Source organism: Acinonyx jubatus, chromosome D2 (genome assembly GCF_027475565.1).
Source record: "Acinonyx jubatus isolate Ajub_Pintada_27869175 chromosome D2, VMU_Ajub_asm_v1.0, whole genome shotgun sequence".
NCBI lineage: Eukaryota > Metazoa > Chordata > Mammalia > Carnivora > Felidae > Acinonyx > Acinonyx jubatus.
In genome coordinates, this window is record NC_069393.1 from 41612179 (window position 1) to 41629723 (window position 17545).

A 17545-nucleotide genomic window follows, 5' to 3' on the forward strand; every position below is an offset into this window, starting at 1 on the left:
CCCCAATGGTCCCACCCCAGTCCTGATAGCTGGTTAATGTCAGGTTCTGAAACACGACCTCAGTCTCTAGTCCCAGTTGGGATTCTTTCTGTGACAACAGCTGACCTGCCAAGCATCATCCTTTTCCCAGTCGCTTGTGAGCACACGCATGGAAGGACCTGGCTCCTGACCCAGTCTCAAGCACAGCTGCCACTCAAATCCCTTTTTCTGCTCCCCACCCTTCCCTTGGTTATGCAACTCTTTTCTAATTTGGCTCTCAGCCACACACCATTTGGATTCCGGGACTTTAATCCTGCCTGATTGGGCTGAAATGAATGAGACAGGCTTCCATTCCCGCTTCACAAAGGCTGCACTGTTCAACTGGTGAATGGGTTCCTTCTTTTGGGGCCAAAAGCACAGTTTAGGGCAGGGGGCAGCAAGAAGGAGCCCGAGGTCTAGCATAATCACCTGCTTGTGCCAGCACGTGAAATGGCCCTTTAAAAGGTGGAGCTTGGTTTTGGTGCGCCAGAGAAGAGCCAGGCTGGCAGGGAGAAGGGCCGAGCATGGCAGAATCTGGGTCCTTGCCCACTGGCTTCGGGGAGCTGGAGGTGCTGGCTGTGGGGATGGTGCTGCTGGTAGAAGGTGAGCCAGGAAGGACCTGGGGTGGAGCGGGCACCCAGTGGGCTCCCAGAACTCAGGTCACAGCCATGGAGCTGACAAGGAGAGGTCCCCAAACCCTGCTCCTCTGTGCCTCCACCCATGGGGCTTCTGATGGGTGCACCTGTAGGATGCAGGCCGCGGTCTGGGAGATGAGAGAGAGCAAGGCCCAGGGAGTGAAGGACATCTGCCCAGAACATGACCAAGAACCAGAATTCAGGCCTTTTCATGTCCCACCGGCCGGGAAAAATTTTAATCCACTCCCCAGAAATCCTGCTAAGAATCTCATATAAGCTCAGGCCTCTGGTAGGCTCTGGAGACAGACAGCTCTGTCACCTCCTCTTTGTGTGACTATAACCCAGTTCAGCTGGGTTCTCTGACCCCAAGTGGGTGGTGGTGAAGGTTAGATGGGGTCATGGGTGTGAAGCGCTGGCCTAGATAGACACTCAGGATTTAAGTTCATTTGCCCCCATCCTCTCCAGCTCCACATTACTCCCGCCATCTCTGTTCCCAGCCCTACGCATTTCCATTCCAGGGGCCACAAGGTGCCTGCCTCAGCCCAGAATCCCTGAGATGCTCACTGAGGCCAGAGTTAGGGCTGGAGATCATGGTGCTGGGTCAGTCCACGACTAAGTTATTAGGGAATGCGGCCCTTTTCACAGCAGATTCAGAGAAATAATCAGCCCATTTCCTCTGAGAGCTGATGATGGAGAGGGAAGGGCAGCCACCAGGCTGGTCCTGAAAGTTTGGGACACCATTGGCTGGGGACCCTGCCCCTTTTCCTCTCTTCTGGGAACCCTACAATCTAGCATCCCTCTCAGTCCTTAAATGGACCTGGAAATTTTACCACATTAAATCTTTGCACATGCTGTTCCCTTTTTCTAGAATGTTCTTCCACACCCTGCTCTCCTAGTAAACACTCGCAATTTTGAAGACAGGATTCTCCCAACTCCTCCCTTTCAGTGGGGAGGCAGGGTTCAGAGAACAGCAAGTGGGTGACCAGGCTAAAACTAGAGATCTGGTCTGCCTGAGGTCACCCTCTCAGACTCACCTCATTGCTTGCCCCTCCAGGAAGCTCCCAGATCTCCCCTCAACCCACCTCTCCCAGGCTCTCCCTGACATTGCTGTTTGAACAGCCTCAGAGTGGCCTTTTGGAATTAAACAGACCTGAGTCTGAGTCCGGCTCTGCCACTCACCAGCTGTGTGCTTAGGGCAGGTTAGTTAGTGTCCCTAAGCCTGCTTCCCAGCTGTACACGGGGAGGACAGCATCCAGGTGAAGACTGAATGGGAGGATCCACAGAAAGTGCTCGGCCTCATGCCCAGCCTACAAGTGTCAGCAGCTGTTGGTAACTGTGACTGTTCCAGCATGAATCATGCTGTACCTTATTGGTTTCTTCCTTATCTTTGAGTTGGGGTGGGGCAGGATGTACATCTTATGGCCTTTAGGGTCCGAGAGCCAGCGATGTCTGACGAGCTGCACCAGTAAGGTTGCTGAGGCTCCATCCACCCCAGGCCCCCTGTTCTGACCCCAGGCAGCCTCTCCAGCCCTGACGTCAGCCATCCCTTCTTTTCAGCTCTCACCGGCCTCTGCCTCAATAGCCTCACCATCCTCTCTTTCTGCAAGACCCCGGAGCTGCGGACCCCCACCCACCTGCTGGTGCTGAGCCTGGCTCTGGCGGACAGTGGGATCAGCCTGAATGCTCTCGTGGCAGCCACATCCAGCCTCCTCCGGTACCAGCCCCCCCTGCCCCAGTCCCTGAGCTTGGGGGCCCAGCCTGAGCTGGGTGTTGGACAGCCAGGACAGAGGCATTCTTCCCACCTATAGAACACTGCAGGGGAAAGGGTGGGCAGGCAGCATAAGGCTAAATCTGAGTTCCAGACTATCCCTGAAGAACCAGGGCTGATTTCTAGAGTTGCTCAAACCCCACCAACAGAGCTGGATGACTGTAGGGATTAAGAGCATGGACCCTATAACCAGGCTGCCCAGATTTGAGTCCTGGCTTCAGTATTTCTATCTCTTGGCTTCTTCTAGAAGTTGAATATTATTGCCTAACTCGTACAGCAGCTGGAAGTATTAACTTGTTATTATGTGGAAGTAACTTAAATGATGCATGGCACCTAGGAAGCCCTACCTAAGTGTTCGTAAAAGCAAACAGGATTTTGACAAGTGTCTAAAACCTTATGTGCAAACCATGATCTTTCAGTATGGTGTCAGGTGTTTCCAAGATTGTTTTCTTAAGCGAACTGAACATTCCTGCTCTGGTTTCAGGCATTCAAATAGAGGCTGGAGCACACCTGAGTGTGACGCTCAGGGCTGACCAGTCTGTGGGGTCTGAATCAGTGACAATTCCTTATCCTGATCTCCGCCTGCTCCTTCCCAGGCTTAGGGAGGAGAGCAACAGAAGCTGTTTTGGTTGGTTGGCCCATGGAGCTAAGAGCTGGAGCCCTCAGCTCTACCCTCTGGCTTAGTCTTCATCTGCTGTCTGACCTTGGTTCAGTACCTTTTCCTCTCTGAGCCTCAGTTTTCCTATCTATAGAATAAAGGCATGGGCTTTCCTCCTGACTACGATGTTCCGTTTCCCATGCTGGAGGCTTCTGGCCACACAGAGAGACCCTTGGGTCCTACTGAGGTGCAGAAGAAGACACTGAGCCCAGGGTATTTGCACTGGGCTCCACCCATTCACCTTGGGGACTTGACCTCTGAGGCTGCTGTTTCCTCTAGGAAAAACAGATCATGAAGCCCTCTTCTGGGGAGCTGAGCCAACATTCAGGAAGGTGCCCTCCAAGCTTTTGAGGGGCAGGAGAAGGGCAGGGACAGAGGGAATGGGTCACTGGTCCCAATGTCTCCCACAGGCGCTGGCCCTATGGCTCCAACGGCTGCCAGGCTCATGGCTTCCAGGGCTTCGTGACGGCGTTGGCCAGCATCTGCAGCAGCGCAGCCATCGCCTGGGGGCGCTATCATCACTACTGCTCGCGTACGTCTTTGGGTTCCTGGACTGAAGGGACATCTACATAGTGAGGGTGGTCAGGACAAAAGTCTACACTGTGTTACCCAGTCCAGGGGAGTGTGGGTGGGTGTCTGTCTGTGAGTGTGTGGTGTGGGCATTCGGGAAAGGAGGGAGGCTGGGAGAGTGGACTTGAAAGGAGCTGAGGCACCTGCCGGAAAAGCTGCCTGTGCCCTCAATGCAGCCTCAGGCAAGTCAGGAGTCCTCTCTGAACCTTAGTCTCCACTAAGAGCAGATTTTTGTAACCAACCTCCCAGTTTTTGGACATCAGATGAGATCATGGATACAGAAAATGCTCTTGCAGACAGGCCCTGTTGGGGGGCAGAGAGGCAGTGTGTGTGTGTGTGTGTGTGTGTGTGTAGCTGGGCATGTGTCCCTGCACCTCACACTTCCCTAGGGCCTCTGCCATGCCAGGGCGTCATGAAGCCTAGTCTGGCTCTGGATTTCCCAAACTGTATTGTCAAATATCACCTTCGTAATTGGCCACATCCATGTACCACCTGCTCTGTTATTTACTCAATTTTTTTTTTCTTAAAAGTGATTCACTTTGAAAAATTTAAACACCTGCTTTAGTTTCATCCTCAACAATATCTGTGAAATGACAACTTTGATGTTCTTATAATTTTAGCACACAAAAAACATGTTCACCCACAGTCCATCTAGAATCCCACTCACCTCCAGGGATATGTGAACATACTTTGGGGAGCTGTGACTCAGCTAACCCTCATTGTAAACCCCCAACTTGCAGACTGGGAAGCGGAGGCTCAGGGAAGTTAAGTAGCTTTCCCAAAGTCACACAGCTAGTAGAGGCCGAGCTGGGATTGGGTATGGCCTGGATGCCTCCCGGGGGGGGGTCACTCCCTTTGTCTCCTGGGCCCCAAGTTCTGAGCTGTAGCTCTGCCTGGCATGGGGGCTACTGTGGTGTCCATGGCCAGCATGGCCCGAAGCATCGGGCATGGCCCCTTTGGAATCTGCAGATCTGCTCTCGCCACACACACATAGCCTCCTGCCCTTGGCAAAGTCACACACCTCTCTCCGGGCCAAAAAATTGCCTTTGTTCTTATCATTTCTAGTGGCAGGTAAGCCCCACCTGCCCCAGCTGACCATGGAGCTCCTCCCGGGCCACTCCTATCCCAGCCCAGCCCCCAAAGCTCCCTCGGGCCATTGTGTGTGCACATGCATACACATACATGCACTCACACATGTGCACATACACAATGCGTACCTTCTCAGACAGCAACAGGCTTCTCCACCTCAACATAGAGCAGTTAGTCCCTATCCAGGGGTCCCTAGAGCAAAGCCTTTCCTGTGCTGGAAAGCACCCTGGAGCACTATGGAAACAGGGAAGGCAAAAGGAGGGTGTTGGAACTTACCTACTCCATACTGGGTGACCCTGGGCAGGTCACCTTGGTCATCTGTTTCCAAAGCCAAAAAAGCGACACATGGGACATGGTAGATATTAATTATTATGTCCACAGTTAGGGGGAGGGGCGTCTTAGCTCAGGCTGCCATGACAAAATACCATATACTGGACGCTTAAACAACAGAAGTATATTTCTCACCATTTCTGGATGCTGGGAGTCGGAGATCAGGGCACTAGCACAGTTGGGTTCCAGTGAGAGCCATCTTCCCGGCTTGCAGACAGTTGCCTTCTTGCTGAGTCATCACATGGAGAAGAGAGATCATCTCTCTTTGTCTTCTCTCTTAAGGGAAATAATCCCATCATGGGGGCTCCACCCTCATGACCTAATTACCTTCCAAAGGCTCCACCTCCAAATACCATCTCCCAGGGATGAGGGCTTCCCCATATGACTTTGGTGGGAACATTCAGTCCACAGCAGGGGATGACACTCAAGCAAATTGCATCTGGGGCTGTATCAATGGAAGTAAAGTGTCAAGATGAGGGTGGTTGTAGATCTGTTCTCTGCTGATCAAACCCCACCTGGAGTACTGCCTTCTGCTCTGGGGTCTTGTCTACAAAAGAACATGACAAATAAGCCATATAAGGAGGCACCTGGGGAAGGCATTCTGAAGCTAGGTCCAGGAGGAAGCACTGGATGGGAAGGGCTGGATCAGGCTGCCACAGAGAAGGGACATGGAGGAGGTCAGGTCAGTGGGACTGGTCATGGCAAAATATGCTGCCAGGACCAAGTGTAGTTATTGGCACTGAGATAGGACCCTAAGCCCCAGGTCAAGAGCCCTCTTAGGGTATCTTGGAAGCAGAGACAGTGGCCTGCTTCTGAGTAACAGCTAAGCACGGTGATACATCCAGCCTTCTGCCTCCCTCCCTCATAACCCTCATCTGAACCACTACCTATGCTTCTTTACTAAGTTGGTTTTGGAAAACACACCTACTTCTTTGCTACTCCCTCCTTTTCTGTCCCCAAAAAAGGTGGAAAAGAGAGTCTGCCAGGAGATCTTCACCACCCATTATCTCTTTTATTCTCCATAACAATCCTCTGAGGTAGGGATTATCATTCCCATTTTGTGGAGGAGCAAATGGAGGCTCAGAGAAACTTTTAACTTGCCCGAGGCACTAAGCTATCGACCTTCAGAGCCAGGATTTAGGAATATTCTGTGTGATCATGAAGTCCATTGTTTTTCATTTTGCCTAGCTATTACCTCCTCTCAACCCTCCTCCTCTCTCCCATTCAGGCAGCCAACTGGCCTGGAATACGGCCATCTCCTTGGTGATCTGTGTGTGGCTGTCTTCTGCCTTCTGGGCAGCACTGCCCCTCCTGGGCTGGGGCCACTATGACTATGAGCCGCTGGGGACGTGCTGCACCCTGGACTACTCCAGGGGGGACAGGTGAGGTGGGAGGAGCAGCTACAAATCTCCCTTACTTGGGAACCTTTCTGTGAGTCCTTTCAACAACAGTGTCACAGCTGAAAATCCAAGTGGGGAAATGTCAACATTTGCCGGTCAATCTCAACTCCTTAGTTATGACATCCACTTGCAAGTGGACAATGGGACTGGGGAAAGTGCATTCTGAAGACTGACCAAGTGATGGGCATGTTATACAAGCTGGGGTGTAGAGTTGTCCCAAGAAGGGGCATTACCCAGTGAGCTGTTGACCTGTGTCAGTTACAACAGCAACTGAGCCCGTGACCCCTTTGCCATCTTCTTCATGGTTAGTTGTCCCAGCTCTGACCTGATCAGTTTCTAGGGTGAGCCATGTCCTTTGTTCAATAGATTCAAAAATGTCTTTGCATTGGGAGGGACCTCCTTGGCATAGAGTTCAGTTCTTGGAATTTCCTGAGCATCTACTGTGAACCAACCCTTGGACCTAGTCCTAGGCGACAAAATTGATGCACGATGGCCTCCACCATTATGGAGCATATGTCTAGTACTGCCCCATCCACAAGGCTCTGGGGACACCAGGGCTTACACCCTTTAGGGGACACCTTGGGGAAGGGTCCAATGGGCTCCAGCCCCCCTCTTGCTTCTACTAGGGTCATGTCACATTCATCTGCTTTCCATGTTTACTATGTTTACTCATGAAGGATCTGCCCCTGATGACAGTCTTTCCAGGTGAAATGTACTTGAGGACCCTAGGTCTGGCCCAAGTGTCTCTCCAGGGTGCTCCCTACAGATATCTCCCCAGCCAGGGTCCAGTCCTCTGGCAGCCTTTCCTCCTACCCCTCCTTAGTGGGCAGCACCCAGAATGGGTAACATTTCTCCCCTTCACAGAATGAGAATCTACCTCCTTGTGACTCCCACCTGTTCCTGGTCAGCCCTCCCACCTCCCCATGACCCTACCTAGGACACCAGGCTCTCCTGGAAATCCTTCAATGTTTTCTTCAATGACACAGCATCCAGTCTCTTTCTTATTTGTAGACCCCTTTCAAATCCCTCTGCCAGGAACACTCTTTGAATGATCCTTCCTCTTGGTCCATTGACGTATCTTCCATTTGGTAAACACATTTTCCATTTTCCATGCTTGGGGCACATAATGTGAACAAGACTGAGCACTTGAACTGCCCAACAGCAAGTTGAAGGAGGACTCTCCCTCATTTCAGCTCTCTGGCTCCTAGAGGCAAGTTCAAGGAGGGCCCAGTGGCTCCCTGTCTCTAAGGGGAGTCAACCTAGGACCCGGGAACAACCATACTCTGAGCACTTGTCTGATGAGAGCAGTTCCCTACCTGTGACTGTCTAGCACAACCACTGATGAGCCTTCCCTGAGAGATGGTCCTGACTCCTCTACCTACTCTGCCTTCAGAAACTTCACCAGCTTCCTCTTTACCATGGCCTTTTTCAACTTCTTCGTGCCTCTCTTCATCACATTCATATCCTATCGGCTCATGGAACAGAAACTCAGGAAGATTGGCCACCTCCAGGTAAGGACCAATTCCCAGAGCAAAAGAAATCTCTTTGTCTCTCTCAGGGAACATGAGTGATGTGAGAGACAGTAGTGAGGGGTTTTCTGTGTTTTCAGTGATCAGGAGAAAATTCAGCTTTCTCAGAGCTTTGCGGGGGTTAGAGCAGGAATGCACCCTCCCCATTGCTGGGCATCGTCAAAACCTGGGAGGAAGGGTCAGGACTGCTTGGACTCACCAGACCCCATAACCTTGAACCGGGTCACCCTGTTGGACACCATCCATGCTGTCACCTTTCGTTCTTTCCAAGGATTTGAGGGTTGGCACAAAGTTACATGTTTTTCAAAAGCTTCTTTTAAATTGCTCCCAAGATGTCTAATTTACCCACAACATAAAATCACACCCGCAAGCACATTTTTCCAAGAAAAATAATTCTTCAAAATAAGCTTTCCTGGCCATTTCTGAATCTCTGCATTAATATTCCCTTTCCACAATTTTCTTTTGTCACCTGGACAACCTCTAGAGATGAGCCTTAACAAGCACTGAAATTTCAGAAAAAAAATCTGATTCCTCTCAAAGGAAGGTTTTGTTATCACTATGTCACAGGGTGGAAAATTGAGGCTGTGAGAGTCTGTTAAGTAAGTAGCCACAAGCTCCGTAACTAGTAATAACAGAGTTGGATCAAACCCGGGTCTGGGACTCCATGACCCAAGTGGTCATAGAGTGCACAAGAAACACTCAATCTTTGTTGAGACACTCAATCTGCCCTGATTTTTTTTTCCCCTGTGAATTGGAAAAGGACTGTACAAATCGATTTTAGCCAGAGATCTAAGTTGCCCCCAGTCAGCAGGAGGAGGAGGAGGACTGAGGGGGGACCAGGATTCTGGCTCTGGGCTGTTGCTCCCCTGCCCTCACCTCCTCCAGGCTGTCCTTCACACTGCCCGCCCAAGCCCTGCCTGGGTGCTCAAAGTTGCCACGTTTATCCGAGGTTCAATGGGCCAAGAGACAGGGCTGCCACACCGATTTTCTTTTTTCTGGCTTGACTTAAAACCATCAGTTCAGGAAGCATCAGCAGAGGTCTCTGTGCATGGGCCCAGGGACTTCAGCCAAGAGCAGAGCAGTTTCCAAGTGACACTGTCTCCGCCTCGGTCCCGCCCCAGGAGGACTGTTTCTCTTTTCTTTTTTCCTTTCCTTTCGTTCCTTTCCTTTCCTTTCGTTTCCTTTCGTTTCCTTTCCTTCCCTTCCCCCCCCCCCTTTTTTTAATGGGGGGCAATTCAAGAGAAAAAATGTCTCCCAACTAACATATTTTTATTCCATGAAAAAAAGTGTCCTCTTTCAACTTAAGTCACCTCCTTTCTTAAAGGGAGACGCGGTCAAAAAGAAAATAGGCACTGATATTGAGCTTCAGCTTTTTAACATCTTAGTGTGTGTGGGAAGCAGGCAACTTTCCTCCTGAAGTTCGATCGCAAGTCGTGCGCCTCCCTGTGGCCAGAGGTGGCAACACAGGCCCTGCTCCCTGGTTGTGTCTCACACCTTGGAAAGCCGCTTTGAACCCAGGACAGGTTGGCACACCAGGTGGCTGCAGCTGCTGATGGCTGATGGGAGCTGGTTCTGGGACTGAGGTATGGGGGCAGCTCATATGGGGAGCCTCCTTCACACATCCACACTCCCAGAGCCCGGGGTACCTCAGAAGGAGTGCAGACCAGAAAGGAAACTCATTATCTGTCCCCTAGTCCCCTGCCTCCAGGTAAGTCAAGCATGATCAAGCCATTTTACAGACAAGGCAAATGAGGTCAAGTAAGCTTAGAGGACAGGCTTAGGGTCCCACAGCTTGCACGCCAGAGAGGTCTTTGTGGCCCCACAGCCTGATCACACAGCCCCGCCCTGCTGAGTGCCCGCCTGGTCCCTAGGCGTGTGGGGCTGCAGTCGCCTGAAGCAAGTCAATGCCTCCCTCCCATGACACTCTCTCCCCAGGTGAACACCACTCTGCCGGCCAGGACACTGCTGTTCGGTTGGGGCCCCTATGCTCTCCTGTACCTATATGCCACCATCGCGGATGTGAGCTCCGTCTCCCCCAAGCTGCAAATGGTACAGACACCTCCCACACCCCAAGTTAGAACTCTCTCCATGTCTGTGTCTCTGTCATGCCCCATCTCTCCTTCCTGCTTTATGGCCTTCTGCTAGTCTCTTTCTCTCTTCCTTTGAACACTCAAAACGCATCGGGAATTTGCTTGTCTCCTGGGTCACACGGGGCTGCTGCTTGACATTGCTTAGGACTCTGGGACCAAGGCTGAGACTGGTGCTCGGGAAGGAGGGCGTTTGCATGCACCACCCGCCCTCTGGTCAAGGAAGCCTTAGGAGTTGCAGAATCAAGCCATGGACAGAGGACCGGTGGCTGCAGTGGAGTGGGGGTGGGGGGAAGGGCTGGGCAGGGCCAGGGTCGCCATGTGGGACCAGGGAGAGGAGCCGAGGCTGTGAAGCTTCTTCCCTGAGTTTTTCTGTCACGCAGGTGCCGGCCCTTGTTGCCAAAACGGTGCCCACGATCAATGCTATCAACTATGCCCTGGGCGGCGAGATGGTCCACAGGGGGATTTGGCAGTGCCTCTCACCTCAGGGAAGCGGGCTGGACCGAGCCCGGTGAGGTTCTCCATGGAGCCGCTCAGACCCAGGCCCACCCCTGACACCCCGGACCGAGCCCGGTGTGACGAGGCTGCCCTGGGATCCTGCCCGGCAGCCTCAGAAGCTAAGCTCCACACACTTGCCCGCTGACTGCCCCGACGGCTCTGTTGGGCCTGGCCCTAGGTTGGACACGAGGGATTCAGAGAGCAACCAGGCCTCGTGGGAGGAGCTGGGACTTCGGAGCCAGCCAGACCCGAGTTTCCGTCACAGCCCTTGAGACAGAGGCCGAGAGACCTTGGGAAAGTCACTCCCTCTGAACCAAGCTTCCTGACCTAGAACATAAGGCCTCCATGGGGCTGCTGTGAGGCTTAAGCAAGATAATGTATACGCACCATGCACACAGAAGCTCATCGAAACAGCTGTCGGGGCTCAGAGTCTTACATAGAAAGGGGTGAGAGCGCCAAGTCGCTTGTGGGAGGGCAACCCAGGCTGTCCGCGTTCAAATGCCGCTTATTAAATTGAGATCTGGTGCCAGTGACTGAGTCTGTCTGTGCATCTGCTTCCCAACTTGTAAGATGTGATGACAGAAATGGTGACTTCACCATGCAGAAAGCACCGGAACGTTACCTGGCACATTCAGGGCTCGCTGAGAGTTAGCCACCAGCACCTGCCAGTCAGAGACAGCTAGCTGCAGGTTACTTAGTTGCCAACATTACAATTCAAGACAATCCATTTAAAAGTCCAGATGTCCGAAGATGAGGCCCCACCAACCTGGAGGAGGCTCCATGGTGACAGTTTGTAGAGCTCAGGGCAGGCAGCTCTGTCCCGGTGCCCAGGGTTCGTTCCCTTCCACCAACTGTAGCTTTATATTCCCTGCAGAGCCTGCAGGCATCTGGGCCTGTGACAGTGATGCCGGGGCCCCCCTCCGTGGATGTACATCTGCACCTCCAGCAGAGTCAGCATTTCAGGGACAAGGTGTGGCAGGTGCGCAGACCCGGGTGGAACCCGTTGTCTTAGAGGGAAGTGGAGAAGGTTGGCAGGGAGACGGTGGGCTCTACAGAAGGTCTGATGATGGAGAGCCAGCTGCCCCAGGCGCCTCGGATGCAGGAAGGACGAAAGCTCCACCTCCGGATGCTGAGCAGGGAAGGGACAGGTTCCCGGGGTGGGGGTGGAGGGGTGGGGGATAGAGTGGTCATGAGAACAACATCTGGGGTCCCTGTGCACCAGGACGTGCCTCTCAGCTCTGCAGATGCAGGAGATCAGACCACATAAACCTAACTCACAAGAAGTCTGCTCCAAACGGAGGCCAGTTCGGTCTGTTGTGAAACCAGGTGGAGTGGGGAGGGAAGCAGCCTGCCCACAGCACTGTTTCCTAGACCACGCCCTGTGCCCAGTGCTGTAGAGACAAGATGCCACTCAGCCTCATTCCAGCGACCAGTCGGGGTCCCTGTCATCGGCCCCGGAGTGGGGACTGACAGGGGAAATCCTGGGGCCTGAGCTGTGCTCACACACAGGCTGAGCGGGTGGCCGCAAAAGTGATTGTGTCCAGAGCCCAGAGATTCTGACCCTGCCCCCACAGCCCATGGATCCTTAAATTGTCTTTACTGGGGACCCCCTCTTCACTCCACAATTATAGACTCTAACCTTGTAAGGTGGGACAAGGGAGCACAGAAGAGAAGGGAGGTGACTCCCAGACTCAGAGAGAGAAGGAAGACAAAGAGGCTGAGGGTGCCCAGCAAGACTGGCCAGTGTCGCCAAACAGATCCTGTCCCACCTGTGCTCAAAGAGCAGGGGAGGAATGCAGGTTGGATGGGCACAGTCAAGGACACCTGCATCCTGAGCCTGTGTAGAGGGGGGAAGGTGGGCTCAGGGCCTCTCCACCCTGCACTGGGCTGGTGGGAGATGGCAGGGCTGAAGCAGCACCCCATGGGGAATGACCAAAGCCCCAAGTCCACCCACACCCCAGCCTCTCACTCACGGAATGGGTTTAGGAAGCTTTGTCACCTTTGAGCTTTTTTGCCCATGTCCCAGAGCACTTTCAGGGTCTAGAGTCCTGGTGGACCCTGTGTGCAGAGCCTGTCCTCTGCCCTCCTTGCCACCACCCTCCAGCATCCTGCCCTCAGGGACCAGAAGGACAAGGGAGGTGAGTCCTGCCTCACACCCATTTCCCTGCAAGCCCGTGGCACTGTCACTGGGAGAGGAATCAGAGCCAGGCCCAGAAGGCGGTCAGCACCTTAAAAATGTTAGAGCACAGCCCCTAACGCCCTGGAACCTCCCGAGGCTCCTTTCACTCTGCCTGGCCCCCACCCAGGCCCATTCACAGCCCCCAGACTGTCTGCTGATTTTCTAGGGTGACCATGTGTCACTTTTACTATCAGGAAAACATACAAAGAAAGCAGTTACTTTTGTCTCCTTGAAGTGTTTGTTTCCTGGCCCCTTCCGGTCGTTGATTTTGGTGAGAGTCCTTCCCCACCCCTTCGCTCTCCTGCCCCCTCAGGCTCCCGTTGAGCAGTGTCTGCCCCAGGTCTCTTTCCTCTGTTCACTTATGTGGCCCCTGTTGCCACTAGTAGGGACAGTGCCCTGCTCCCCCCACACAGACACCATGGGCTTTGCGGGACATGCCAGCCTGGTCCCCCAACCCACACCATCCACCACTGGTGCCATCATGCTGTCCCCAAGTTCCTGCATGCCAGGGGAACCGGACCCCATGGTGGCAGGGAACCAAGGGCAAGGAGACATTGTGTCTGAGTCACTGTGCTGATGGACTGATTTGGGCCTGAGATCCTTTCCAGTCACCTCAGCCCTCATATCTCTTCCTGGCCTTTGTGAGTAAAACCTGTGCTAATGTGGCTAAGATGTCAAAAGCAGAGATTAGGGCCCCGCTGTGTCCAAGTAAGTGGAATCAGACACAGTAATAAGCATTCCCAACATCACCCAGAAGTTTTTCTCAGAATCTCTGCAAGTCTCTATGTCAAAACTAAACTCTTTTCCCTCATTCTAGACAAATCAAACATGTCCTCTGAGTGTCACTGTACACGTGGTTTAATCATGTGTTTCAACAGAATTGAAACGGGGAGCAGTTCAGCTCCATTCCGTATTTTCCAAGTTTCTGTGGCTTGACTTGGTAACCCACGTGCCACCATTATTTTTAAAATGTAACCTACAGGGGAGGAGAGCCACATGCGTGCCCTCGTGTGTGGTGACGAGGCTCCAGCCCTGCCATCCCCTCCCTGGGTGTCCCTGGGTCAATCACGAGCCCTCTCTGGCCTATCCGTTCCAATCTTCTCAATTTGAGCAGGCTCTGACAAGGGCAGAAGATTTTCAGACACTATCCAAAGTCTCTTTTTCAAACAAGATCGTGTTATGGATCCTATGTTTTTGGTCCTCCCTAAAATTCATATGTTGAAACCCCCCCCCTTGCCCCCAACGTGACTATATCTGGAGATAGTCTTCACAGACATGATTAACTGAGGTCATAAGGGTTGGGCCCTGATCGAACAGGACTAGTGTCTTTGTAAGAAGAGATACCAGAGATTTTTCTCTCTCCTCTCTCCCCTGAGCATATGCATCAAGGAGAGGCCGTGTGAGGACACAGTGAGAAGATGGATGTCCGCATGGCCAGGGGGGAGCTCTCACCAGACACCAGCCCTGATGACACTTTGACCTTGGACCTCTACCTCCAGAACTATGAGACAATAAATTGCTGTTGCTTAAGCCTCTCGGCCAGTGGAATTTTGTTACAGCAGCCATAGCAGACTAATACAATGTTGCACCAAAGCTCATTGTTGGAAACAGATGACAGCAGAGGGGATGGAGTGCCTGGCTGGTGCCACTGCTCCCTAACACCCAGAGTACTCACCCAGTCTCACTTCTGCAGAACCTGGAATTGTATGAAATTCAATTTATAAGGCACAAAATTTCTTTTCTAAGATCATCTACCATTCTCAGATCCATTTATTTCACAGTTGATTTTTGCAAAGGAATATAAGTACAGTAGAATAATATCCCCCAACCCACCCCATCTGGGAAAGATGGCTCTGCCTCCTGACAAATGGACTTACATTAAAGTCACAAACAAAATAGCAAGTTATCTCTGAGGTATAGGAATGTGCAGTCTCTGGTCTCCTCCCTCAAAGTCCCCACTGGGACCATTTTTTTTTCTGGGGAGGAGAGGGACTGTGTGCCCGATTTGATTAGCAAAAAAGGAAATATGACTATAGCCTAAACTATGGTCTATATTTTTGCTCAAAAGTAAGGGGATTTTTGCAAATTTTCTACAAAGAGAAATAAATTCAATAGCAAGGTAACAGGCCTAATTTATGTATATCTTTCCCCTTGCCATGGAATCGATAGGATTTCTGTTGTTTTCCCTGTTAGAGACACTCCTGGTTCAATTTGCTCAAATACAAGCTTACTCTCCCTCCCACCAAACTGCCTCCAGTATTGTTTTCCTTATCTCTGTAAATATCATTACTATCTGTCCTGTCATATAAGCTAAATGAAAGGAAAAGGAGGGCGGGAAAAAAGCAAAGATCTGATATGCATAAATCCTGGGCAGGTTAGGACAGCGCAGTGCTTAGGTTCTACCACAAGGTGGCAGTGCTAACTCAATGATAAATTGATCCTGCGCGGCAGCCCTGGAGGTGCCTTTCTGAAGAGCCTGGGAGTTTCCTGGTGAGGCCACGTGGGTGAATTCTTGATTCCTGCAGGATCTCAGGCAAGCTTCCTTTTCTGCTCTTGGTACAGAAGCCTAATGTGTAGCTGTTTTCTACCTCAAATGATGATATGATTCCACATCTCTCCTTGAAGGAAAAGAAATTTCATGCCCGTTGGCCAGAGCGCGCGTGCCCAGATGGCCCTAGCAGAATTCCCCTTTTCTTTGCTTACAGAGCAGTGACTGGGAGTCTAGCAAATGTAGACCTCCAAAGTCTTCCTGCACATAGGATTTGGTTAAGAGGTCTGGTTCGAGGTTTTGCCTCTGTCTTATCATAATTTCTCACAATAACTCACAATTTCTATGCCCAGAGAAGCAGCTCAAGCCTCAGCAACTGTGCTGTAAATGGCAATTGGTGATGGTAATGTTTCTAAGGTAACGAATGCTGGAAAAGCCTTGCGTGAAGGCCAAAACCACAATCCCTAAATGTTCTCTCTCCTCTGGGTTGAGGTAATTTGCTGTTTCCCCCTTAAGCTGTTCCCTGGCCCCGACACTGTCCACCTGTTCTTTCCTCCATCCATCCAGCTGCTCCTACAATGGCCTCCATTGTCTCCCTGCAAGGGCTCCTCAGCCCAGCTGCCCTTCCCTCTGCAGCTGTTGAAACGCATGCAAGTCCTTTGCTCTTCTAGGTGCGAGGCAGCAAGGCAGCTTGAAAAGCAGTAAAGTTTGAGTATTGGAGAGACCTAGGCATGAATCCAGGATTTGCCTTTTATTCAGTGTGTGACCAAGTTGGAGCAAGGTTCTTATTGCTAAATTGTTCCACTTCCACCAAAATGGACTCACCAGGGTGGCATAATTTAAAGCACATGGCACGCAGTGGATGGTCAACAAATATTAGATTCCCTCTGTCAGGGACCTTTCAGCTATTCCCTGCTATCCCCTGATTTTTCTTATTAGTCACTCAACAAAGGGGTACACTCAGGAAAATTATGATGACTGTGTGACGATTATATGCAACATGAATCAAACCTACTACCTCATTTAATTTCCCACACATCCTCAGAAACATAGGTCTCACACTTGTCTGCACATTTGAATCATCTGGGGCTTGGTGATTCATCAAAGTGTGGTCCCTGGAACAGAGACATCAGTTTTACCCAAGTGCTTGTTAGAAATGTAGACTCTCAGGCCCCACCCCAGACCTCCTGAATCCAAATATGCTTTTCAACAACCCCCCCACCAAGTGTAATTGGTGTGCACTTAGAGCTTGGGAAGCATGGTGGAGCTTTACAGACTGCGGATGTCTGGGTCTCTCCCACAGAGACAATGATGTAATCGGTCTGAAGAACTGGCTGGTCTTGAGACTTTTAAAAGCTCCCAGGTGATCCTAATGCGCAACCAGGATTAAGAACCACTGATGGGGGGAGGGTGTTATGGATATCCCATTTTACAAAGAGTGATTTAGCTGAGATTTACTCTGAGTCATCTCTGAGGCCATTCTCTCCTGTTTTATGTGCACATATAACATACTACACACACAGGCATATTAATATATATACACACGTAATATATATAAATATGCATATAATATATACACACATGTACATGACATATGCATATTACCACACTTGTGCATATGTAATATATACACATGCATATTGATATATGTGCACATATGTATATTAATATATACACACATTCACACACATTTTTTTCCTTCACCTCCATCTTGTTCTATAGCTTGCTCTCATCTTTCTGTTACTAATTCCCCAAATGCCAACGATCATAGACCTCAGCAGGAGATCCTCAGCCCAAGGCTTTTTGTTTTATTACCATGATATCGTTTATAAGATAATAGGGTCAGGTGTTATAAGTAATTGAGAAACTAAGGCATAAAAAGGTTAAACAAACTGCTTAAATTCATACAGTGCATGAGGAAGCTTCCTGGATCAGAGACTTTCAGATTTCAGTGCTGGCAGTGCATGTCAAGGTGGTAGAGAGCCTGGTTTCTGAAACCATAAGGTGCAAACCACCACCTGGGATCTTGTTAAGTGAAGACTGGTTGAGGAGGTCTGGGGTGGGGCCAAGATTCTGCATTTCTAACAAGCTCTCAAGTGAAGCTGTTGCTACTGAAGCTATGCTGTGTTCGGCCAGAGCAGAGCACGATAACATGATCCCAACTGCCTGGCCTTCCCTTCCCAGCAGCTGACTGGGGTGGATGATTGAGACCCATGTTGAAAGGCATGCCAGTGACTGTGGCGATCCACTGACCTCCATGCCAGACCTCAGCCCACCACTGGGTGGCGCTCTGGCA

At 51.2% G+C, this 17545-nt stretch overlaps 1 protein-coding gene across 2 annotated transcripts; it reads left to right on the forward strand.

The window, feature by feature from the left end:
• The first annotated feature begins 495 nt into the window (after positions 1-495).
• On the forward strand, positions 496-11189 carry RGR (retinal G protein coupled receptor). 2 transcript variants are annotated; one of them, XM_053207395.1, is made up of 7 exons: positions 496-621; positions 2211-2367; positions 3457-3611; positions 6297-6450; positions 7862-7979; positions 9933-10046; positions 10468-11189. In XM_053207395.1, exons 1-7 carry the CDS (start codon positions 543-545, stop codon positions 10597-10599), a joined length of 909 nt encoding a protein of 302 aa, XP_053063370.1. In that variant the 5' UTR covers positions 496-542; the 3' UTR covers positions 10600-11189. The 2 variants fall into 2 exon arrangements, with proteins under 2 accessions (XP_053063370.1, XP_026918256.1); XM_027062455.2 differs by having other exon boundaries at positions 3490-3611.
• The last annotated feature ends 6356 nt before the right edge of the window (positions 11190-17545 follow it).